The sequence below is a fragment of the Mustela lutreola genome, chromosome 4 (genome assembly GCF_030435805.1).
Source record: "Mustela lutreola isolate mMusLut2 chromosome 4, mMusLut2.pri, whole genome shotgun sequence".
In the NCBI taxonomy this organism is placed as follows: domain Eukaryota; kingdom Metazoa; phylum Chordata; class Mammalia; order Carnivora; family Mustelidae; genus Mustela; species Mustela lutreola.
Window position 1 is genome coordinate 157,850,747 of NC_081293.1, and position 25,320 is coordinate 157,876,066.

The 25,320-nt window shown below is 44.6% G+C and overlaps 1 protein-coding gene across 11 annotated transcripts in view; it reads right to left on the minus strand.

Annotated features, from left to right (window-relative positions):
- PDE1C (phosphodiesterase 1C) overlaps positions 1–25,320 on the minus strand; it is a 523,080-nt gene that overhangs the window by 318,159 nt on the left and 179,601 nt on the right. Inside the window, exons 1-2 of one of the 11 annotated variants that reach the window (XM_059171508.1) lie at positions 4,319–4,840; positions 3,601–3,703 (exon numbers count right to left, since the gene is read on the minus strand). The exons of 7 other annotated variants lie outside the window; for them this stretch is intronic. In XM_059171508.1, coding sequence (XP_059027491.1) covers positions 3,601–3,701 — 101 coding nt within the window. In that variant the 5' untranslated portion in view covers positions 3,702–3,703; positions 4,319–4,840. Of the gene's footprint in view, positions 1–3,600; positions 4,284–4,318; positions 4,841–25,320 lie in introns of those variants that run through there. 3 more of the 11 variants (XM_059171509.1, XM_059171506.1, XM_059171513.1) reach the window with 3 other exon arrangements.

Genomic DNA, 25,320 nt, shown 5'->3' on the forward strand with positions numbered 1-25,320 from the left:
GGGTTAAAGCCTCTGCCTTTGGCTCAGACCATGATCCCAGGGTCTTGGGATCCAGCCCCGCATCAGACTCTCTGCTCAGCATGGAGCCTGCTCCAGCCCCCAACCCGCCAGCCTTTCTGTCTACTTATGATCTCTATCGAATAAATAAATAAATATCTTTAAAAAAAAAAAAAGGTTTTCCCAATTTTTTCCCAGAAAAATATGTGAACAGGCTCTAGATTTCAAATACGTATTGAGAATTTACTATATACCAGATAGTACTGGTGCAGGGATACACCAGCAATCAACACAGTCCAAAAAACTATGTCCTCATGAAGTTTATATTTCAGTTGGAGGAGACAGACAATAAACACAATAATTACATAATAAGTAAATAAAATAAATACACATGTAAAATACGTTTACATAATAAGTAAATAAAATACATAGTTTTCAGGTGGTGAGATGTGTAAGAAAAAAGAAACAAAGCATGGGGGTCGCCTGGGTGGTTCAGTCGGTCAAGCATCTGCTTTGAGCTAGGTCATGATCCCAGGGGATCCCACTGGGCTTGCTGCTCAGCTGGAAGTCTGCTTCTCCTTCTCCCTCAGCCTTCTCCCACCTCCCCACTCACGCTCTCAGAATTTCTCTCTGTGTCTTAACTAAATACAATCTTTAAAAAAAAAAAAAGGAAACAAAGCATGAAAGAGCAATGGGTGGAGGTTGTAACACGTAAAGGATCATCCCCTATATTCTCCTACATTGTGGATTCTTGGCAGATAAGAACAGCAATAACAATCCTCTTTCTGCTGGTAAGGACCACTCCTTTCCCACATCTTACCCTGTTCCTACTTCAGTTTAGATTTCTGTGCCCAACCTGGGTAATGATGTTAACAAAACTTAACTCCTGTCTACTTCATGCAATACAGTGTGGATAGATCATGTGGCCTCTAAGCTGACCCCAATATATATTTATCCTCCTTTTTACTATTAAAAAGTTCATATGTGTTCCTTAATGCTTCCGTCATCATCTATTATTTGAACATCTACTGTGTGCCAGACCCTGCTCTATGTCCTGGAGTATAGTAGTAAGACACACAAGGTATTCATCCTCAAGGAACTTACGTTCTAACAGAGGAGATGAAAAATTGAACAGTAGACTGAACACAGAAGATACTGACAAGAAGACTGATGCCACTGAACCGTCCAGGTATGAGATGATCAAGTCCTGAACTTAGATGACTCTCAAACAAACTGAACCAAATTCTTGACTGTGTTTGCCTATAAAGCGCCTTCTAAAGGGAGTCAAGGTAATAGTGAAAATCCAATTGTGGCTATTTGGTCTTTCTAAAATGTTGTAAGGGCTGTTTCCTCTCTCTTACCGACAATCTGTTGTGTGGACAAACAGAAACATACCCTTCCACCTCCTATGAGTTTCTATTTTTTGAACAGCAAGAGTGTTATTCCAAATGGTATAAATAAGCATGTCTTCGGTTTCCAGAGTCTTTAGCAACTTATCATAGCACTACTGTTTGGGTTTTTTTGTTTTTTTTTTTAAGTGGCAGTAAGAACCATTAACAGTAGTAAAAAAAAAAAAAAAAAAATATATATATATATATATATATATGTCACAATAACGATAGTAACATGTCCTTTTCAAAATAGAAAGCGGAGCAACAGATCTCCTCAGATTGCTTTTAGGGAATGCTTTTCAGTAGGAAGGGTAAAGAGAGGAATTCAAAAACACACACTTGGAGAAGAACCAACCCACACCTTTTATGTTCAAAGGCACAGGATGCTGAGTAGATGGAAGAGACGAGAGAACGAAAATGTGGTTATGTCACACCCCAACACCTTGGGGAGAGAAGCCGAAAAGACAGGAACCAGAAAGCGGTAAGACAGTGTGTTATAAGCACTAAATGCTTTTTCACACACATGCTCAGCCTGGCTGATTTACTCAAACACTCCCCTCTAGCCTGAGCAGCTCCATGGGGTTGGTTGTAGTTATAAAAACAGCCAGAGAGAAGCAGCTCCTGAATGTGTGTGGACAAGTCCCTCCAGCTGAGATTTTAGGGGACCCCCCCCCCAGCAGCACTTTGATGCTGCCTACCTCAGACCCCGACTTTGCAGACACAACCATTTTCTGAGTGCACCCCAATATGATCAGTTGTAATGTTCATACATACAACATGTGCTTACTGTAAACACCAAATGCACCTCAATGGTCAGGACAGCTTGCCAACCAAAAAGACAAGATCTCCAAGTACCGCCTCTGTCTGCAGCAGCCGGACAACCCAAAAATCATCTTATTTGGCATGGTTTCCTGTGCAGATCCGTGGCAATGAAACTCACTTGGATTACTGATGGAAGGGCTTTTATAAATGGCGCTTTCAATGTGCCATTGAAAACATATATGCCTTAAAAAACATATATGCCTATCCCTTCCCTTTAGAAACTTTGAACATCCCGGTTGGGATGTGGTCTCCTCTAGGATGAAGCTAACTTATATCAGCGCCTTTTTTATTTTGTTTCAGGTTGTGTGTATGTGTGCGTGCGCGCATGCGCGCTTTCAAACATACTAACTACTGCAAAACGAACTGCCAGGGAGCTCCTATTCCTATCACTGTCCATAAGGAAGAGAATGGAGAATATACTTGGAAAAAAAACTGTTGTTGTTGTTTTAGCACTAGATATTTGATGCCAAATGTCTCATGAAATGAGTATCTGGTAGTTATGAAAGGTGTTTTGGGGATCTGCCTGGTCAACTGAGGGGCAAGCTGTAAATGCACAGCTATCACTAGAGCTTCCTGACCAGGGTAACCAGCTGTTCATTGTTTATAAAATCTTCTCACAGAAAGGACACCTCTCCTTAGCAGGAGATTGTCGGTAAGAGAGAGGAAACAGCCCTTAGCAGAAACAATGAAGTGAATGAAATTCAGAGATCTCTATCCATCAGTCCAACTAGAATTCTGGCCACTGTACTGAAAGCAAATGTGCTATTTCACTATTCTAATATTGCTAGGAAACTCCAATATTTGTTCTGACCCCCCGCTTTCTCCAGAAACAGACCTACCTTCTAGTAATTATTTCCCCAATAGAAAGAATGCTAAGAAAATATCAGAAGTTGAACTAGACCGGGGCAAGAAAGAGGAAAATTGAGCAGTCAGAATGAATGTTGAATTTGAACTGTTGGTAAGTTCTTGGACCACCTGCCAAGATGTTTGCAAGCATTTTGTAGAGAGTATCTTCCTTTGATTAACACAGTCTGTGGCCTGAGTGCCCCCAGACTTTCCTCCTTGGATAAAAAGATGAGAAACATCTCCGTGGACATTGAGCTAACTACAACTGAAATCTAAAGACATTTCCCCTTCCCCCAAAGAAAGTATGCTATGGAAATAGCAAGGCATTCTAAAATACCCAAAACAAAACAAAACAAAACCCCAAGTCTCTTGGGGGGAAAAAAGGTAGCAGTGACTGTAATTAACCGAGAAGCAGTTGTGGAACGTCCAGGGCTGTATTTAAAGGGACCTGCAGGAAGGGGGTGAGCAGTCACGGCTGTAGCAGGGTCGTAAAATACCGATTGCAGAGAGAAACGGGGTAAGAGAAGTAAATAGATTTACTTACAGCCCTCGGAGCCGAAGCCAGATTTTCTCGATCTGTTCGGGTTGCAGGTACTTCAGAGAGTTGCTCTCAAATTCTTCAATCTCCTTGGTTGGCGACTCCATAGCTGCAGGTTATCACTGGGAGTGAGGCTGTGAGAGTTTGGGCTGGCCCTCTCCCCGCCTCCTCGCGGGTCCGGCCCTCGAGCCCCAGCCCGGCGCCGCGCGCCTTTGCCTGTCACTTTCTGTGCCCCCAAACCTGGACTTACTGCGGGCTCGCAGCACGGGCGACCCCCGGCCCAGGTGCCTCCCGGAGGCAGCTGCAGGAACCAGCCATGGTCCCGAGCACAACAGGGATTGTGCTCCTGCTCCAGGAGAAAGCACCTCGGACCTACTCGGATTTTTTTTTTCTTTCTTTCTTTTTTTATTTTTTCTTTTTTTTTTTTTTTAAGACAAAGCCACAGAAACGATCAGTGTAGCAGCGGATGGATTTGGGGGAGAAAGGGAGACCGGGTAGGAAGGGGGAGACTGAAGGGAGAGAAGGGAAAGAGGCGAGAGAGGGAAAGGGAAGCGCCAAGGGGGAGCTGGTGCGGGCGGGGTGGTCCGACCTGGAGGCCGCGCACCTCACCGGCCCGCGCCCCCCGCCCCAGCCGCTGGCGGCCCGCGGCTTCCCTCCTCCCGTCCCACCGTCTCTGCCCAGCCTCGCCGCGTTCGCGTCCCGTCTCTTGTTTTCTTTCACTTACCAGCAGCTCTGCTGACAAGCGAGAAAACTGACAACTGAGAAAAGTCGTCTGTCAGCGCGCCGGGGCTGGCGTCTGGTCTGACACCCGCGGGCGCGGAGGGAGGGGCGCGCGGGGAAGCGCCGTCCGCGGGGCACACGCTCGGGCCTCGGACCGGGAGCCCCGCGCGCGCCACGCACCGCCCCGGCGCGCACAAAACGACGCCCGAGGTGCCCCGCGCGCGCCGTCCCGGGGAACCGAGGGCTGCGGCCCCCCAGAGGGCTGCAGGCAGAACAGCGCGGCGACCTTCCGCGGAGTTCGCGCCGGCAGCTCTCAGGTGCGGCTCACCTACAGGCCCGCCGGAGACCCGGGTCCATTTGAAATATTAAAGCAATTGGTAGGGATTAAAGTAATCACACATCACACTTAAAAAGACCTGATATGTTCTTACTAATGAGAGCCTTCATTTGTCCATCCCTCCCCGCCTCCCCGACCCATGATGGGGTGGGGGGAGGGCATGGGGGGGATGGCGGTGGTGCCGGGAAGGAAAATATAAACCAACACTGAGGAGGTAGGAAGTTCCACCGATTAATGCCACATATTCCTCAAGAGGTCCCAGCAGGGGAGCAATGGTTGGGCAGGCGTTGAGACTGGCAAAGAGGTTCAGCTCCACAAAGTGGCAACTCACTGTGTCCCCCTAGGTCATTCACAGTGTCAATAAAGCACTGTGCTCTGGAAGTATGGGACCAGATAGGAAGTTGGGAAGGGAGGAAGGAGGGGGTATTAAGAGAGAGACCAAAGACGGAAAAAGAAAGATCCTGGCTCAAGTTGATTGCAGCCTAACTCCCATCTAGATGAAGCCACTACCACCTCCCAGGGCTATTTCAAAGCTGGGACCCAGGGCTCCTGAGATTCTGGGTGCAGCTTGCCCCTTAACCATATTTCCCTCCCTGGCAGATTCTTTCATTCACACTCCCAGAATCCTTTGGCTAGCCATTAGTTCTATGCCTGCTTCTCAAAAGTAAGATAGTGATAAAGATAACAGCTAGTTTTTCCTCATTTTTCCAGTAAAGTTACAGTCATACGACCTTGATAAAGGAATACAGTGATAGTGTTTAAATCCTAAATGCTCACCCATTTGGTAGTCGGCATTTACTTTCCAGAAATTAGAGGTGAGGTGAGAGTGATGGGAATGGCATGACCACCCCCATTCATTCCAGTGGAAGAAAGTGGCTTCCTCAAGGTGAGATGACTGACCCATTTGATTGAAAACAACTTACACACTCACCTACCACACAATCTGAAGTCACCTCATGAAAGTCAGTCCTTGATTTTCTGGAAGCACATACATTATCACTGAGTTAACACATTACCACCAGACAAAGATAGCATTAAGCAGCCAACATGTTAACATTAAATTCATTTATCTGAAAAGAACCTATTACCTACCCAATGTTACCCAGCAGGGAGCAGTAACCTGCTAAAACTAGATGTTTAAAAAAAAAAAAAAAAAAGACCTATTTTAATAACTTGTTTTGGGGATGCAAGACGGGAGGCAGCATGGTTCCAAATGAGGTTACCATCTCTGTGCACCTTGGGCAGCCTGCTGTCGGAATGTGGAAGTGTAGTAATGAGGGGAACAGCACACAGGTATCCAAAACTGTCTATAGTCCAAGCACTGCTCTAAGGTTCTATGCTCACATAATATTAACAACAACTCCAATAGGCAAATACTATTCTTATCATCCCTATTTTACAATCAGGGAACTAAAGCACAGGAGGTTTTCCAGACCTACTAGAAAATGAACTGACCTGGAAAAGACCCGCGTTTGAGTTACGGCTCATTACCCTATCCAGCACAAATCTGTCCCCCCACCGGGTCCCATTTTCAACATGGTTCAAGTGAAGAATTTCGGTATAAAGATTTTTTTTTACATCTGTTCCACCTTTATGAGTCTACAAGGTCATCTGGAGAGAACGGGGTGGTTGGGGGGGAAGAAACCACAGAAAAGGGAGATGCATGTTGTTGAAAACATATTTTAATTATGGTATGGATTCTCCAAGGACTGGCCTGGGATGAAAGGATGCAAGGGAATAATAAAGCATATTTGTCTTCCTGTCCTCCACCATACCTATCACCTTTTCTTCAGATGTGTGATTTGGATTAAGTCAGAGAAGAGCAAATTTTGGAAGAAAAAGAAAAGGAATAGCCTTTCCCTGCAATTAAGCCAATCAGAAAGGGAAGACAAAAAATATTATTCAAAAATAGTTTCTAAAATGTGGGGCACATAGGTGGCTCAGTCGTGAAGCAGCTGCCTTCGACTCAGGTCATGATCCTAGGGTCCTGGGATGGAGCCCCACACCAGGGTCCTGAGATCAAGCCTTGCATTGGCCTCCCTGCTCTGAAGGAAGCCTGCTTTTCTCTCTCCCACTCCCCCTGCTTGTGTTTCCTCTCTCACTGTGTCTCTCTCCGTCAAATAAACAAAATCTTTTTTAAAAATAAGTTTCTGAAAAGTAATTTTGTTTCATTTTTTAAAACTGAACATGCATCAGAAAGTTAGCAAGGATACATCACTCTTCTTTATTTTAGAGACACATAGTTTTTGGAGCCGGAGAGACCTTAAAGATAATATGGTCTAGAAGTTTACAAAATTTTTAAGTGACAGAACATTTTATTTAGAATAACATTTTATAAGGGACTCCAATGCTATTTCATGTTGAAAAATTAAAGAAAGAGCTGCTCTGGTTGAATAGGGCAGGGAGGAAATGCGTCATTCTCAGGGGCAGGGTCCACCTCTGCCTTCTCTATCTCCCATTTCTGCGTGAGGAATACGCCCACTTCGCAGATGAGAAAACTGAAGCCAAAGTACCGTAAACTATTTTAGGATTTCTTGCTCCTAATCCAGGGTTGTTTCTAAACTACATTAGGAAAAATCTGTCTGCTTCCTGCCAATAAAGTATTAGTACTATTAGATGCATCATGTTATTATGTTACTCAGATTTTATTCTTTTTATCTATCACAGACAGGATATGTTTGACCGCTGCAGCAACATTATGAACAACAGTTTCCATGGGTAGTCCACACAGAGAGAGGCAATAAACAGATGCAAACCCACCGAGAATCTAAAGATCTAAGGAAATGCAAAGCCACTCACAACTTTGCTTGGGAAGTTAATTTCCACTGTGACTTCCTTACCCAGCTTTTTCAGTAAGACTTTTTAGGAAATCTTATATGGTGAAACATCATATAAGATGTTTAGATACAAATGGATAGAAAATAGAAAATAGATAGAAAAAAAGACAGACATGCATATATAATATATAATGCATATATACATACATATACATATACATATACATATACATATATACATAAATATAACTGCCAATTTAAAATAGTTCCCCAAATAAACATAGAGTAACTTTGTCTAAGCACTAGGCAAGCCTCTGTATCAGGAGCATTATTAAGTATCAAAAGATAAGAGAGAAAGTGATGTCTCTTTGTGTGGCAGAGTTCAAGGAAAAGCTGGGTGACTCTCCAACAAGGAAGTAGGCATCAGGCTTTATATGTGAAGAATGAGCCCTCGGGTCCCTTTCATCTCTAGGACATCACAACCCAATAATAATCATAAAAACCACAATCACTACTTTTACCTGTTACTGAACACTACTACCTTCTGTCAAGCATCATGCTAAGCACCTCACAGGCTGTTTCATTTCATCCTCAACCAAACAGTTCAGAAGAGTTCCTCATGCCCATTTACAAGTAAAGGCAAGAAGAGGTTCTCAAAGGTCAGATCCCTTTTGCAAAGACATACAGTTAACAAGTGGAAGAGCCAGGTTTTAAACCCAGACCAGAGTGCAAAGCTCCTGTACCTTTCCTTTCTGTGTCCCTGCAGACACATAAAAAGGTAAGTAAAAGGATCGATAGCAGAGAAGGTGGGCCTGCAGGAACACAGAGGAAGGGTCACTGATGCTGGGGGGAGAGGGACAGGAAAGCAGAGGTGACATTCAAACTGGATCTTGAAAACGGACGAGAAATTGCTTACATGGAAGATGAGTGAAGGCAGGTGATTCCAGAAAGGGCACACTGAATGAAAAGAAACACAGAAGCACGAGAAGGTGTGGGGTGTGCAGCTGCTCCCAGACTATTTTAGGTGGCTTGACTGTAAGTGCATAACTAAGAAGAACAGGAGGAAGGCTGGAAGGATCAGCCAGGCTATGGTCATGGAAGAAACTCAGGCTCTCCCCACATGACGGAGAATGAGGGGTGATGCTAAGCAGTGGAAGGCATGGTCCCATGTCAAGGGTGCCCGCTGCCCTGAATACACATCATACACTGAGATCAGCTCTCCAGGAACCTGCCAGGGGCATATGCAACAACCATGGGGCAAATGATAGCCAGGGTTCCATAAAAGGAATCTGACTATCAAATACAAATGAGCACCTCGGCCTATGAAGAAGGAAGAGTTGCCCGAAGAAAAGAGACACAACCAGAAAGTGCACGGCATTGTCTCCAAAGAACCCTTCGAGAAGCTTCGAGATCAGGACTGCCTGCTTCAACTTTCATGAAGCTCACCAGCGTCCTTGATACATTTTTCATGATTTGGCAGTGGCATCATCCAGAGAGTCTGCTGAGGGGGAAGTTCTAGAGAAGACTTTAGGATATGGGAAGTAGCACCGCCAGGCACCACAGCTCCTCCTTCCCGTTCACACCAGATGTGAGCCAGCCCCATAACACACTGTCAGCGGAGGCTCTCCTCTCCCATCGGCTTCCCTTTCTGGCAAGGGGCCTCTCTGGTGACAGTCACACTGTCTTTTCCCTTTGATGCCTTCTCATTTTGGTTTTATAATTTGGGGCAGACTCAGTCTCAGGAACCATTTCCACCAGGAAAAAGGAAGTACACGAAGAAGGGTGAACCACTAAGGCCAGAGGACTCCCATTCTCTGGCCCATCTGAAATGGGGCTCTGAGTAGCTACCATCTCAGCTACCCAGAGTTTGGCCAAGAGGGGGAGGGGGAGCAGACAGGAGAAGAAATAGGATGCAATCCCAGCTCAGGTGTGGTCTCACTGAACAAGTTTCTGCCCCTCTCTCTGGTAGAATCTTTCACGTGCTGTGGCAAACTCATGCAATGCTTCCAATGGAGGTGGCACAGGCAAGTAGAGGTCTAAGCATAGCACTGAATCACACGTGACCTGGGATAAGATACTTCCCTTCTCTGGCCATGGGCTAGGTTGGGCTCAGCGGCTGCCAGATCTCTTTCAGTTCTCACATACCTTTGAAACCCACAGCCTGGCCTGGGATAACCAAACTTTTCATGGGTCCCCAAAAAAGGGTCCCCTTTCTGGAGTCTGGCTAGATTTGACTCTAATAAACACAACTTCAGTTGGTCAATCAGAGCCATCCCTGTATCTCTAAACAAAGTGACCAAAGGGTGACATGTAACTATAGCATTTGTTCCCTATGAGAGATTTGATATGGCCACTGGGAAAGAGAGAGGGTCTATTTATCTTTCCTTTGAGATAATATTATAAAGCTTGAAGTTATCCTGGCCCCGGGGTTATCTTTTTACCATGTAGAGAGAGTATACCAGAAAAAAATGACACCAACACAGAGAACAGCAGAGAGAATAGCTACAGACACAAAGAAGCAAAGTTTAAAGGATCTTTTGAGCCCCTTGATCCTACAATGCCTGAAGCCAGAGCTATCCATGGACTTTTTAAGTGGGGAGGATATATGCTATGGTGAGTGCTGTGAATTGTGTAAGACAGATGAACCACAGACCTGTACCCCTGAAACAAATAATACATTATATGTTAATAAAAAAAAAATTTTTAAATAAAAAAAGCTCAACCCCTTCCCCAAAAAAGTTATATAAACCAAATAAACAATATGAATCAGACTTCTGCCACTGAAAACCATAAAAATTCTGACTAATAGAACTCCCATGGAGGATTTTTGGAAGCAGTTAAAAAAAAATGTATGGCCAGTGCCTTAAACACTGAAAGCTCTACAAGCATAGTAGAGTTCCTCCCCCATCTCATCCATCCAATAGAACATGAAGGCAAGGAACCTGGAAATGGTACAGGACCTTGGGGTGGGCAGGGGACCCGAGGTAAATGTAAGGAGACTTTTTATCTTGATAAATAGGTGCCCCAATAATTTTGTTTCAGTAGCAGTTTGATAATGGCCTACCAAGGCATTGCCATTATTATACAAGTGAGTTCCTCAAAACGATCCTAAAGTGAGTGAAATATGTTATTTTTATCCCCAGTTTAGAGATGAAGTGGATGAGGTCCAAGAGATCTGTTGGCCTCCCTCCACTGATCTACCCTCCACTAGTGGCCAGGTAACACGATAGCACGCGGCTCCTGACTCCTCGCTTTCGTGGCCACTCTGCCTCTCAGAAGACACTGCCAACCCAGCAGAATTAACGTGGCTGTACTAATGAAATTGAAAATTCTGTTCATGTAAAACTGCTGATGCTACAGTCAGCCAAATTCTGACCCAAATGCACATAAATCAGCGGGCTGTTCTTCCGATGGCTGTGAAGCAAATTTGAATGTGGAAAACCTCGGCACAGAAAGGGACCTTAGCAACCCTTTTAGCCAAGATGCTAATCATATGGAGAGGAACAAGTAGCCCAGCCAGTTTCTTTTTTTTTTTTTTTTTTTTTTTTTTAAAGATTTTATTTATTTATTTGACAGACAGAGATCACAAGTAGGCAGAGAGGCAGGCAGAGAGAGAGAGAGAGAGAGAAGCAGGCTTCCTGCGGAGCAGAGAGCCCGATGCAGGGCTCGATCCCAGGACCCTGAGATCATGACCCGAGCCAAAGGCAGCAGCCCAAACCACTGAGCCACCCAGGCGCCCCTCAGTTTCAATGAAGCCCAGTGCAGAAGGCCCAGTGGCAGAGCTGAGAGCAGAAGCCATGGACCAGTGCTCCATTATCCCTGAGCCTCCTTCCCAGATCTCAAGAATGGCTCCTGCTCCCATCCAAGGATGTGGTTCAATGGTTTGTTCACAGATAAAAAGAAGGAATGCCCACTAAAGGCACAGGCCATTGGCAAAGGCTTCCTGGAGGAAAAACTAGAGAAGAGAAACTCCAGGAAAGTGAAAATGCGTGTGGTGGCACAGGTGATGGCAAGGAATGGGTGTGCCTGGTGTAGGGGGCCCCAAGGGTAGGACAGCAAAGGCTGGACATTGAGGTGGGCTGGGGCCACCCTATGGAAGCTTAGACCTTTTATGCTCTTGTCGGTAGGGAACTGTTAAAATCTGTTGAGAAGGTGTGTAGTAGATGCAAAGCAGAATTGATTTAACAAGTATAATTTAAAAAGAATAATAATTTTTTTTTCAAAAAATTGTTTTGAACTGCCACAAGAGAAAAAGATTTGCAGATTCTTATCTCTGTAGCAGGACAGGGAGTGGGAGGGTGGGATGACACAGACCCAATGTCACAAACAAATGCCAGGACTTTGAAAATCCATTCATTCATTCAACAAACTTTGCTGAGTGCTTACTATGCGCTAGGCGCCCTGTGGTGAGAGGTATACAGCGGTCAATAAGAAACCCAGTGCCTCCACCATGGAATGTCAGTCTAATTAGGGAAACAGATAATAAACACATCATCACAAATCATTAAATGTGCTAAAAAGACAATAAACAGAATCCAGTACAGAAAACAATAGGGGTGGGGCCTATTTATAAATAGGTTGGCATCAACCAACTACTGCTTTATAACAAACCACCCTCTAAAATGTAGTGGTTCAGAACAACAGCGACCATTTTTTTACCTCTCATGATTTCAGGGTTGACCAGGCAGTTCTTCCACTGGTCTTGTTTGGGGTCTCTCACGCACTTGCAATCATACTATCGAATATGATTTCACGCGCACGTGGGGCCTTGGCTTGTGACAGCAAGCGTTCCAAGGGGGGGAAGCTGCCATTCCTCTCAAAGGCTGGGCCAGGATCACTTCCACTGTATTTGTTTGCAATCACAGTGCTAGCTCTGATTCAAGGTCAGGAGAAATAAATTCTACCTTCCAAGGCTGGGGGGTGGGGAGGGAAGAAAGTGACACAGATTTCAGAGCCATCTTTAATCCACCTGTGTGGTCAAGAATGACGTCTGTAAGCAGGGGACAAGGGAGCCAAGCCCTGAAGGAGATAAAGAAGTCATCTAGCTAACAGAAAGGAGGAAAACATTTCTGTCAAGAGGGAACAGCATATGTAAAGATTCTGGTGCAGAAAGGAGCTTGAGGGCAGTTAGTGGTGGCTGGGGTGATGTGGCAAAGGGCAGGGTGGGGGGGGTGGGGAGGGGGAGTGGGAAGGGGAGTGGGAGGAGGAGCCAGGGAGGAGCCAGGTAGTGCCTTACTAGAGCCCTGAGGGCAGATTTGAGGGTGGCTTTCCTCTGAAGTACAAGGAGAAATCACTTAGGGATTCCAAGAGGTGTGTTTGTAAAGGGTCACTCTGGTTGCTACATGAAGAGTGTTTGGAAAGGAGTAAGAATGCAAATGATCTCAAAAAGTAACCTGGGGCACTGGGTGGGGCTGTCAGTTAAGAGGCCTAATCTAGATTTCCCATTAGGTCTTGGTCTCAGGGTCCTGGGATCCAGCCCTACCTCAAGGTCTGCACTCAGGGCTGAACCTGCTTGAGGATTCTCTCACTCCCTCTCCCTCTGCCCCTCCCTCCGCAAACTCCTCTCTCTTTCTCTTGCTCTCTCAAAAAAATAATCTTTAGTTTACAAATTTAAAAAAAAAAAAAAAGTGACCTGAACTGAGGAGAGATCTAGACCCATGACTTCCAGCATCCAAAACCCACAGTGACAATACTGAACTAATCCAATCAGTGATGAACTGATTTCCCTGTTGGTAGTATTACTACAAGATTCATGAGACTAGTGTCCCAGAGGGCAGAGATCACAAGTGTCCTGTCCGCCACTGTCCCTGAGGTTATAACAGAACAAATGGCCCATGACCAACTGGGCTTTTCAGAGAAGGATTATGAAATGTATTTCATTTATAGTCCAAAATGATTCCTGCCATAGGAACTATATTCAATGAGCAAACCTGAGACATGGGAACAAATCCATCTTCAACTAGACAGGAAGCTAATTTGGGGTTGTTTGGGGAAAGGCAGTAAGGCGCTGGCCAGGTTACATTTTGGTGCATAAAAGGTTAACTGTATGTCCAGATAAGTGAAATGTTACTTTTTGTGTGATTAAGGACACAAGGGAAATTAGGGGAAATGCTCCCGAGGGCATTTTCTTAAATTGTCCTCCAGGACACCTAAATGGCCCATTCTATTCCCTCTGATTCTCAGAAGTGAAAGGATTTTTAAGATCCAGAAGAATAAAATAATGTCCCCGTGAATACCTTCCACCCATACATTTTTGACAGATTCATACTAATAAAAAAGACCCTGAATCCTTCCTACATACAGACTGACAGATTCATCAGAAGTTGGCATATGCTTATATTTTTACTTCTGAGATATAAACAGACTCCTATAAGCAGGGTGTGGGACCTGATTTATGGAGAGGCATGGAAATTTATGGGCACAATTGGAAAAGTAATTACATGCAAAGCAAATCTTAGCCAGAGGCTCTAAAAACCCTCTGTGCCACCAGTACCACCATGGAACGGGGTAGACTCCCACAGGCACCATCCTGTGGCTACTCCGTTGCCTGGGCTAAATGTAAGTGAAGAAATGAAAATAATTCTCCTCAGTGGGATTTCAGAAGCACTTAAGAAATCTTAACCAAAGCACTGAAAAGAAAGTACCAAGTCCTTGAACAGAGCTCCAATCTTGTCAATTAAGATCCTGTTTGCAGCCCTTCTGGTTTCACTATAGGCACACCGAACACAGCCTTCGGCACCAGCCTCCGGCACCAGCCTCCAGATAACAAAGATTCCAGTTCCTATTTCCCATGCCCACTCAGGCCCACAGAGCATTCGTGAAAATCAGTCCCCACCCTTCACCCATCCACACAACATAGCAGGAGTAGCCTCTCCATCTGGGGCAGAAATTGGTCTCATTTGCCATGGAGGTTCCAATTTTAATGACCACAGTAATCATTTCCCATGTACTGCTGCTCTATGTACGACCCAATCTATCAGAAAACATTCTGCCATCAATTCCAAGCAATTCCTAAAGATACTACTATAGCTGGGACTTGGGACCACATTTCCTATTCATTTACTGCAGGATTTATCCATCTCTTTGTTCTAGAACCAGCTTGTCAGAGAGGAAATTTTAATGCATCCATGACCTTTTCAAAATCCCTCCACCTCCCACAGCAAAATCAAACTTGGTGAAGGGTTTATTGACAGCAGGCTGGTCATTTACTGCTGGTCACCTCGGGAGCTTTATTTGATAACTATGGCTCTTAAAAACAACATTCTCATCAAAATGAAAATGTGCATATGTCAGAATCTTGGCAGGGAGACTTCTATCATTCAATCTGATTATAAATTTGATTAAAATTGCAGCGATCACCTACCGCCCACAGTTACTATCTAGCCCCGGAAACCACGACTAATAAAAGCATCATCATAAACCACTTAAAACATAAAGGAAAGGAGGTGGGGGAGGAATGGGGGGAAGAATAAAGGGGAGAAAAAAAAAAAAAACACTCCTAAAAAAGGCTACAGAAATTTAAAGACAAAAAAAAACACCTTCTGAAAATGTGGTGATTGGACTTTTCTTTCTCTTTCTCTTTTCTTTAAGCCAATTAAGCACGTGCTTAAATTTGAGTGCTTATCAGAGTTTGCTCTCCAAAAGTACATGTGAACGCATTATTCTGGGCATCTTGGCAGCAGCCTGACTCCGCGTCATTTCGTGCTGCTGGCTGAGCCCATCTCGCCCGGCATTTGCAAACATCGAGGACACGCTTTTCTCATTGGCCAGGTCCTCCAAAGCGGCCAGAAGCCCGCAGCAGCGGCGAGGAGGCTCCCTTTGTCCCAGCTGCTGCTAACCATCACGCCAAATCAGTATCCCCTCGGAAGGCGCTTTCACCTTTCACCGCAGCAATTGATAGCGCCCCAGAGGCTTGGTGACGTCGCTGGGTGTTTGCTCAGCGAAGGAAAATCCCTCTTTGCATCACCGGCTCTGTCCTCACTCCCAGTGGAGCGCGCTTGCCTGTCCTTAATCACCCGTGAAATGGTGCGGAGGAGGGGCCCCCCCACGGAAATAACCCAAGGGGACGACCAGCTGTGACTCATGCTTTTCACCTTTGAAGGGAAGTAACATTTTGGAGCAGGATTCCACTCTGGCCTGCCTCCAAGGGACACAAGAGAGAGAGAATACCCTTCCTGTTCTCCACTGACAAGGACCCGGCGATGCCGCTGGAAGAAAAGGACCAACATCAATAATGCATTGGGATCGTGGCTGACATAGTTTTCAGCTATCTGGGTAATTGAGCAGTTGTCAAAATATAGCTCTAAAAGGCCATGTGCATACAGAGCCTTCACTGTTCCGGAAAGGGCAGGCTTAACCCTGCGTAGTGTCCATAGGACATATCCAGTCTCTCCTCTCCCCCAAAATAAGTATTTGCTACCAATGTGAGTTAGTAATAGTAAGAGTAGCAGTATAATAATAAGAATAGCTACTGTTTACCATATGTAGTATGTATGACCCTCTTTGTAAGCATGACAATGCTTGAAAACTTCAGAGGAAACTTAACTTGCCCGAGGTCATCTAGTAAGTGGCAGAACTGGATTTAAACCGAAGCCTGTCATTGGCCTACCCACTATGGTGTCTCCCCAAAGTAGGTATTTTTGTGTAAGCTGGAAGGCTAATGCTAAGCGTCTGGTTAACCAACAGCCCTCTCACCCACAGCCCTCTGATAACGGTACAATGACTGCAACTGCAGACCATTTCCAGCCATCTTTAAGTAGCTTTACAGACAAGAACAGGGAGAGGAGAGTACAGCCACGACCACTGACCCAAGACCACACAGGCAGACAGTGGCAGAATGCTGAAATGAGAAGGCCCTTGCAGTGAGAAACTTAACAGCTAGTCTCTTAGCAAATTTCAAGTATACAATATAGGAGTACTAACTGTAAGCCACCATGCTACGTATTAGATCTCCAGGATGTACTCATCCCGAGTAACAGAAACTTTGTACACACGTTGCTTGTACCAACAAACCTCTGCCCAACATTGCCCCATTCCCCTGCCCCCTCATCATCCCTGGCAGCCACTGTTTGACTCTGCTTTTATGAGTTCAACTGCTAAGAGTATATCTTAAGTGTTCTCAGCACCCAAAAAAAGTGATTATGTGAAGCGGTATGTTAATTAGCTTAATTGTAGTAATCCTTTCACAGTGTATACATATATCAAAATATCACATTGTGCACTTTAAACATATACAACTTTTATTGGTCAGTTATACCTCAATAAAGCTGAAAGAGCTTTTAATTATTATGGGAACTGCATCGGTCATTCATCTAAAGGCCTACGAATAGAGCCTCACCTTCAGAAAGACACAGCACAGCATGTACCACCGGTTTCCCCGGGGAGGCACGCTCTCTTCCTGAGGGGTTTCCAATGACCAACAGGGAACACAGTGAGGGACTCCAGAAAGAAACCCCACATATCCCACACCCAGGAAACCCTTTCTCACCCACTCCATGGTCTTGCTTTTGCCTCTGCAGCATTTTCCTCCAGAGGAGAGACCATAGTAAAAATAGTACTGGCTCGCTTCATTAAGGCAGGACAAAATACTTTCTTGGCACTGTTCTCCTGTCTTTTAAACTTCTCTCATTTCTCATCTAATTCTTCTGTTGCAAGAAATGAAAAGAAAGCGTGTTCCTGGAATGGTACATGCAAATGAGGAGACAATGATGGGAGCTGAGCTGATATGTTCCAGAGCAGACAGCAACGCACAAAGCTAAATGAGCAGCAGGCTCCTCATCGAAAACACAAATAATAATGATAGTAATAATAATGATAATAATAGCAACACTTCTGCATTCATCTCCCTTTGGGGCAGTCCTTTTCTCGGGCTTCCCAAATCAGAACACGGAATTATGCAGAGGGCCCGAGGGGCTCTGCCCTCTGTGATCTCTACTCAACCCAGATTAATGAAGCATTCATAACACCTGTGCTTACACTTCTCACACTGTCATCCCAGCCATGTCAGGGCTGGTTTCATCTGCGTAGGAACAAGCCTTTAAATTCCAGCGGCACCAGGGATTCAAAAGGCAATGACCTTGACATACACAGGCTTTCCTCTCACCACCCAGGAAGCTGGGGGCTCAGCACCACCAATACCACACAAAAGCCACCTTCCACCCTGGAATTAATCATCATTTCAGAGTTTCCATTACAAATCTTTGTTTAGGGAAGCCCAGAATAGTGGACCAATCATGGGGTTTTAGAGTGGTTTTAACTTTTATGGATCAAGGACACTCCTGGAGAATCTGATAAAAGCTACAGAGTTTCTGCCTATTTAAATTAAACCTATATGCCACGATTTGCATATATAAGGAGACTCTTGGACTCTCCTGGAGCTCTTCCAGGCTCCTTTCGCCAAAATCCTACTGTGGCTCAATGACGTGTGTGTATGTGTGTGTGTTCTAATCTAGTTCACTCTTCTTAGCACGAAATGAAAATGATATGAACTAAAAGGAGAAGGAAACTCGATCCCAGGACCCTGGGATAATCACTGGAGCTGAAGGCAGATGCTTAACTGACTGAGCCATCAGGCCTCCCTAAAAAGTGAACTGTATTTAATGAACACCAAATACATGCCAAATTCTCTACCAGGTATATGATATGCATATGTGCATTTAATCCTCTTTACAATCATGCATTAACAAGGACTGTGTCTTACTATTCACCTCTCCCTCCCCAGTGCCTTTCACAGTGCTGGTCCCTCCCCTCCCCAACCCAACCAAATTACTTGCTGAGTGAATTCATTGTCACTATTTTGCAGAAGAGGAAACTGAGCCTCTCAGAGGTTAAGCAACTTCTATAAATCGGACAGGAAATAAATGCTAGTAGAGGTGGGATTTGAACTCAGATCTACCTATTCTCTTTCACCTGTGTCTTGATGAACATTTGGTATGAGAGACTAAAGCAAAGACATACACAAATGATATGCTGGCAAGACTTGCAGGAAAGAGGAGAAGCAGAGTAGATGGGCTGGAGGCACGTGGAGGGACCAGGCCAGGCCACGGTACACAGGTACACACACACAGGGTGGTCAGCGGTGGCCTCTCTGGAAGGTGAGATTTGAGCAGAGCTTGGAAGGAGATGAGAGGATGCGCTAAGCAGAGGAGGATCCCAGGGAGGGGAACATCCAGGGCCAGCCCTAATCAGAAGTAGACCTTGTAGCTCTAGGAATAAGTCGGGAGACCAGGGGAAGAGTCAGAGGAGGTAAGGTTGGGGATGGGAGGCTGCAGAAAGACCTTGTGTCAATCACTGCAAGGACTATGGCTTTTACTCAGGGTGAAATGGGAACTCATAGCAAATACGGAGTGGGGCAGAGGCATGATCTGACCTCTGTGTTCAAAGACCATTTTGGCTGTTGACATGAGGATGGAGAGTAGGAGTAAGGAGATCAGGTGAGAGGCCACATCTAGTTTTTCAGGCAAAAGATGATGGTGGCTTGGCCGGGGTGGCAGCAGTGGAGATGGAGAGAAGTATACTCTGGACTTGTGAGAGAAGAGAGGAGTTAAGGATGACTCCAAGGTTTCAGGCCCAAGAAATGAAACTGACACCTGTTAGGCTCATCCCCACCTTCTAAGTAGGCAAAAAAAAAAAAAAAAAAAAAAGCCTGCTCTTATTCTCAAGGCCTTAAAACCAACCTGAGAAAAATAATGTGCTTACAGTTTCCAAATATATTTCTTTTGTACATGAAAGAAATTCTTGTACATAGCCTTGTGAGAAAAGAGGAAGGATTCCTTAAAAACTGCCCGTTTTTCACTCTTGAGTGTTAGAAAGCAAGCTCCAGAAAGTGTTTCTTTTGTCTCACTCCCTATCCTCATATCTGAGGCTGCATGACCTTCTCTCCCGCTCTGTTGGACACCAGGTCAGTACTGGAATGAGCTCCTGCTGGCCACTGACCACGAGTGTTTCCAAACAACTTTCTGAAACAGGGAGCTGCAGGTCGGTGCTGACTTCCGGGTGACCTGAATCTGACACCAAGAGTGAGAAGCCAGGGCTGTCCCCTCTCCTCCCATGAAAAACACAGGCATTCCTGGTTAGCATGGGCTGCCAGGCAAATGTCAAGCCCTCAGCCCTGGAAACAATCAAAAGTGAATGTGGAGCTCGCTTCCGGAACACACCGCACAGCCAACGAGATAGTCTACAGGAGGTTAAAGCAAAAGGGTTTGCAAAGGGTAAGCCTCCCACTTACTTCCATCAAGGGTTTACTTTAAAAAACAAAACAAAACAAAAAGCTAAAGTGGAAAAGACAGGATGATAGAAAAACTATATTTGTGTAAAAAAAAAAAAAAAAAATGTGTTGCCCACCAACGACGTGTGTGGCAGTATTGTTTTACTGAATTCCACACAACATCCTAGGAAGCCAGCATAATTTTGACCCTTGTTCTGGTGTCAGTGGTCAAGCAACTTGCCCAAAGTGACTCAGTAAATCCATACAGCTGTCCGACTACAAACAACAGTTTCCACCATAGCTGATCTAGGATGACTGGCTGTCCCCCGTGTGCCTGGGACTGAGAAGGTCCCCAGGATGCAGGACTTTCAGTTTGAGATGCAGGAAAGTCTCAGGCAAACCAGCATAAGAGAGTACCTCGTTGCCTCTTGAAATGAAAATATGCCCATAAAAATGCAATCATGTCATAAATACCTAGAAAACTGAGTAGAATAAATTTAAAAACATCATTGGGAAAATTAAAAGTGCACACTCTTATTTAAGGTAAATATGGCCTCCAAAGTGGGCTCTGCCTTTAAGAACAGGTTTCTTTCCCACCCCGTTAATAGCCAATCTTCTGCCATCAAAAGAGGGAATCCTTTGTGAGAATTTGCTGCAGAACATTAATCCCCAATTTCCTACACATTCAACTCCACAAGAGGATCAGTTCTCCAGCTGCCTCCCAGCAAGCTTGCCAGTTGTGAGTATTCCCACATCCCGTTGCCTTTTGCATCTCTTTGCTGCAAAATGTCAACTGTAACTCCTGCTCAAGTCATTGCAATTTATACCCCTGACCAATCTACCCAATGTCTTTCCAAAGGGACATCAATGAGTTCAGCTACCTGAGAGAAAATTCCACTACTCAGGAAAGTGGTGTTATTTCTCCCAAACCTGCGTTGCCCCACTTGCTGGTAATGCTCCCTCACTCATTCCACAGACACTTATTCCAACTTTGAGCCAAACCTAGTGTTGTCACATAACCTGTCAATTGGCAAAGGCCTCTCTTTACAAGGAATATCATTGGTATGAGGACCTGGGACCTGGACCTTGACAGTTGACACAGAAGACATCCTCCTCCTCCTTACTGTCTGGTGACTTGATCAAAGAAACTGAGGGGTAAAAATAAGCCAGTATAGTGGAACTGTTGCACTAGGCTCTGTGAGCCTTGATCAGCCAGCCCAGCTGTGCCTGGGGTGACAGACCCTTGACAGGAGCTTATGTGTTTTAGACACTGCTGGCAGGGTGGACCCAAGGGGCAGAAGAGCCCTACCATACACCTTTCTCCGCAAGGCTGGGAGCACAGGAAGGCACAGTCTCTGGTTCAGCTCTCCATCTCAGGGCTAATGCCCAAAAGGCAAAGAGAGTTGAATATGTCACTGTGAGCCAGAAATAGATGGGAAGGGACCCCACTAGCAGGGCTCTCTTCCCCCTGCTTATCTCTGATCTTGCCTCTGCAAGCCCCCCCCTTGCAACAGGGGGCCAGTCAATGTTTAATTGGTGCAGGGTGGGACCTTCTTTGCAGCATTTGCTGATTTCTGCAGTGTAAATACTCCCACCATGGCCAGGTTCAAGTTACCAACATGATGTCACGTAACAGAGAGTTGGGCAGAAATGCTAACAATTGCCTCCAGCACACGACCACTCAAATCCCCACATGAAGAACTCAATGCCTTGTCCTTCTTTAGTCCCACTTTTCCCATTCCTGAATGATGGAGGAGGAAGAATTTGCTGTTGTAAGAATGACGGAACCACAGAAGCGGACAGAGGAAGGGCATCACACTTGGCTTGAATATAGTGGAGGAATTTTTTATTTTATTTTATTTTTTACTACATCAAGCCAAGTAATTTACTTCTCTTGTGCTAAACAAGTTCCCATGTTTTATTTCAGTGCAACCAAAAAAACTGCTGTGAAAGAGGCGAAGCAGTTATTAAACAAATAAAAAGACCACCTCCGAGTGGGTTAGACTGCCAACTGAACATAAATCTGAGTCCCAAGCCCTATTTATGATTTATTCATCTGTTTGCATCTCCCCATAAAGGAGTCCAAGCATCCTGTCTACAGTGTAGATACGATGATATTTTAACTCTTTCAGTGGCTACCTATAAACCATAGGATAAGGTCCCAGATATGTATGTAGTATGTGGCACAGAGGCTATCTGGCCCTGATCCTACCTCTCCTCACCAGTCCTGTGACCTGAGTGACCTCATCTAAACTCCAGCCACAGTACTCGGGATTTCCATTAAATGACTGGCTCTTCCCCAGTTCTGTCCTCAAGTCAGACCTTCCACCCCACTATTGGGGACACTCCTCCTTTCACCCATCCACCATCTCCAGCTAAGATCTACGTAGCTTTCTGCTACCTTATTGTCCTTATTTCTTTAAAAGACACTCTTGCCTCCTCTAAACTAAGTAAACTCTTTGAAGGCAAGGACTGGGCTAGTCTGTCCTCCAGAACATATAGGAAATGTCAGATAAATGCCTGCTGAAATCATCTTGCTATTTCATTAAGAAAAAGACTCCTGCTGCTCAAAGAGACTTCTGTGTGCTTAGACTGCCTGAAGACTGAAAATCTCCTTGGGAAAGAAAGCATACCATGGTGGCATTTCTGATGACACTGAAGTCAGAGAATATTCAAAAACCACGTTCCTGGGACACACAGATCCATCATCCTCTATGGGTTTGCATCAGGTCCAACCTTCATGGACTGTTTCTGGTAACAGAGCTGTGTCACCCCCAGCAGGAGCGGTCTGCCCTTTGCTATTGTGTCATAGGGCGCAGCTGCAGAGGCTACGGCCTTGGCCAGAATCACACTGGGTCAGGGAATACCAAACAAGACACAGGCATGTGTTCTCCTAATTCTCCATCCCATTTGGGGCTTCAATGTATGGCTCTACATCCACCTTCCAATGCACCCAGCGTGCTGCTGCTAGAGGGATGTTCATCCGCGAAGTTTGCAATCACACTGCTACTTCTGAGAATGCTGCTCTTTCTGCGTCTTGGACTTTAGAACAGCGTGCATCATGTGTTGACTATCCTGATGCAAATGTGTATGTCCTCCAGGCCTTCACTCAAATGAGAACTACACAAATGAGGCTGTAAGTAAAATACCTACAGAGGAGCACGACACAGGGTCCTTCATACCGGGCCTCTCTCCAGCCTCAATAAGTACCAAGGGCAGACATCCATCCCATGCTGAGGCCAGCATTTCCCCTAATACCATGTTGCATGGGGTTCTAAATTGGCATCATAAATGGCCTTGGGTCAAATAAGTTCCAGAAATGCTGAGTTACAAAATATGAAGAGGGTATCTTTATCGGAGGACATCTGAGAACTTAACACTCTCAGGTACAATCACGAACCTCCAAAATGAGGTATATTATGTAGGTCCAATTTAATGGACCATGGACACCCCCACTCACTTCCTTTTTTGTCAAATCACCTGTAGGCACTAACGCTCTCCCAATATAACTTTATGAGAATCCAGTTCTAGCTTCGTGAGTTCATTCAGTCACTGAGCAGGTGAGGCACTTCAATCAAAGCCAAGGAAAGAACACACTAACGGTTTTGGAAGACTTTTTTTTTTTCAATCCATCATACAGATTGAAGTCAGACAACAGAATGTTAAACAGAAAATGTTAAAATATCTCCAAAACAAAAATTTTTAATCCTAAACTATAAAGCCATACAGAGCCTCAAATCCTGCCAAGAGAATAAACTATTTATTCCTCCTGACATCCTAGGATTCTCTTCATGGTAGAAAGAGCATAGGCTTGGGAATTAAACACACCTGCATGAAAATCTTGGCTCTGCTCCTGTTCACTGGCTCTAAAATGCCTTGCAGGGCTATGCTGAGAATTACATAAGGCAATAAATACCATCACTTAACAAAAAGCAATTAATTCATGCCTTAAAATTATTATTTTTCTATGATATAGAAAACGTCCCACTATCTCTATGCAAATAACCTATGCTCAATGTTTATAGAAGTGTCGGTTCCAGTCCAAGCTACTGCATTAATAAGGACTCTCCAGAGAAACCGAATGAATAGGATCTATATAAACAATCATATATAGGTATATACAGTTGACCCTAAACAAAACAGGTTTGAACCACATGGGTCCACTTATGCACAGACTGTTTTCGATACAGTACAGTACTATAAATGCATTTTCTATTCCTTATGATTTTCTTAACATTTTCTCTAGTTTGCCTTATTGTAAGAATACAGTATATGCTATATACAACACACAAAATGTGTGTTAATTGACCATTTATGTTACTGATAAGTCTCCTAGTCAACAGTAGGCTACCAGTAGCTAAGTTTGGGGAGAATATAAAGTTATATGTGGATTTTCGATGGTGCCAGGGTCAGTGCCCCAAACCTCATACTCTTCAAATAACAACTGTGTATTTTCCTATGTACATATATATGCCAAATATGTGTATATTTATTGCAAGGCATTGGCTTGAGAAGTCCCTAGATATATATGTAGGTGGCAAGTTGGAGACCCAGGTGAGCCAATGTTATAAGTTCCAGTCTGAAAGCCAGCAGCCTTGAGAACCTGAAAACAGATTATTTCAACCTAAGTCCAAAGGCCGGAATAGACCTGGAATAGCTCCCTGGAACAGGAGGCAAGAGAAGTTCCCTCTTACTCAGGTATTTTGCTCTACTCGAGTCTTGAATTAACTGGATGAAGACCATCACATCTACTTTACTCAGTCCACTGATTCAAAGGCTGATCTCATCCAGAAACATCTCCATAGGCAAACTCAGGATGATACCGGGCCAAACGTCTGGCCACCGCCTAGTCCAATCAAGTTGAAACACAAAATTAACCATCACAACATCTAAATACATCTACTGAATTAACTAAAGTGAGCAAATCTGGAATTCGGGGTTGTCAGAAGACTAATGTGCCAAGAAGCAAATTGAAATGCCAAGTGACAGCCCAACTCTAGTGCCAAGATGCCTAAAGCACTGGAGGAATCGTTCAATAATCTAGCTACAGTGAACTATCCAACAATATATCCTGCTGCCCACTGACTGGCCCCCAAAGATCAGCAGATCATGCCTCCATTCTAATACCAACATTTGGAAAACTGTAAACGGAAGTTAAAATGCTCTTAGCCATCAACAAAGCATCGCACGCTGATGACAATGTGTTCTTTGTTTGCTTTTTTAATCATATAGCTCTACCCTGTTGGTGCATCTTAAAAGAAAAAAAGACAATGAAGCACCCTAGCAAACTTCTGCCTGCCCTGAAAAGATGAACAGTTAAAGAATACACTAAGACTATCACTGGGAAATGTGTGGGTAAATAGGAAAACAGTTGCCATGGGCACTAGAACCTCAATTATGAGACTCTAACGAAAACATCCCTTCTGCTGGACTCCTCACACTCCACTTTGAGTAGGAGCACAAGTCTCAAGGTACCATGGCAGGAAAGGGGAGAGGGACTGACAACTGCTAAGCACAGGTATGTTAGGCAGTGAGCCAGACCCTTCAAAGGCAATGACCCACATAATTCTCACCACAACCCTGAGACATATAAGAATTTGCATTCCCCATCTTATAGATGAGAGAAATGGGATTCACGTAAGATTATGTGACTTGACCTTGGAGAGTCTTTCTTCTCATGGACAATG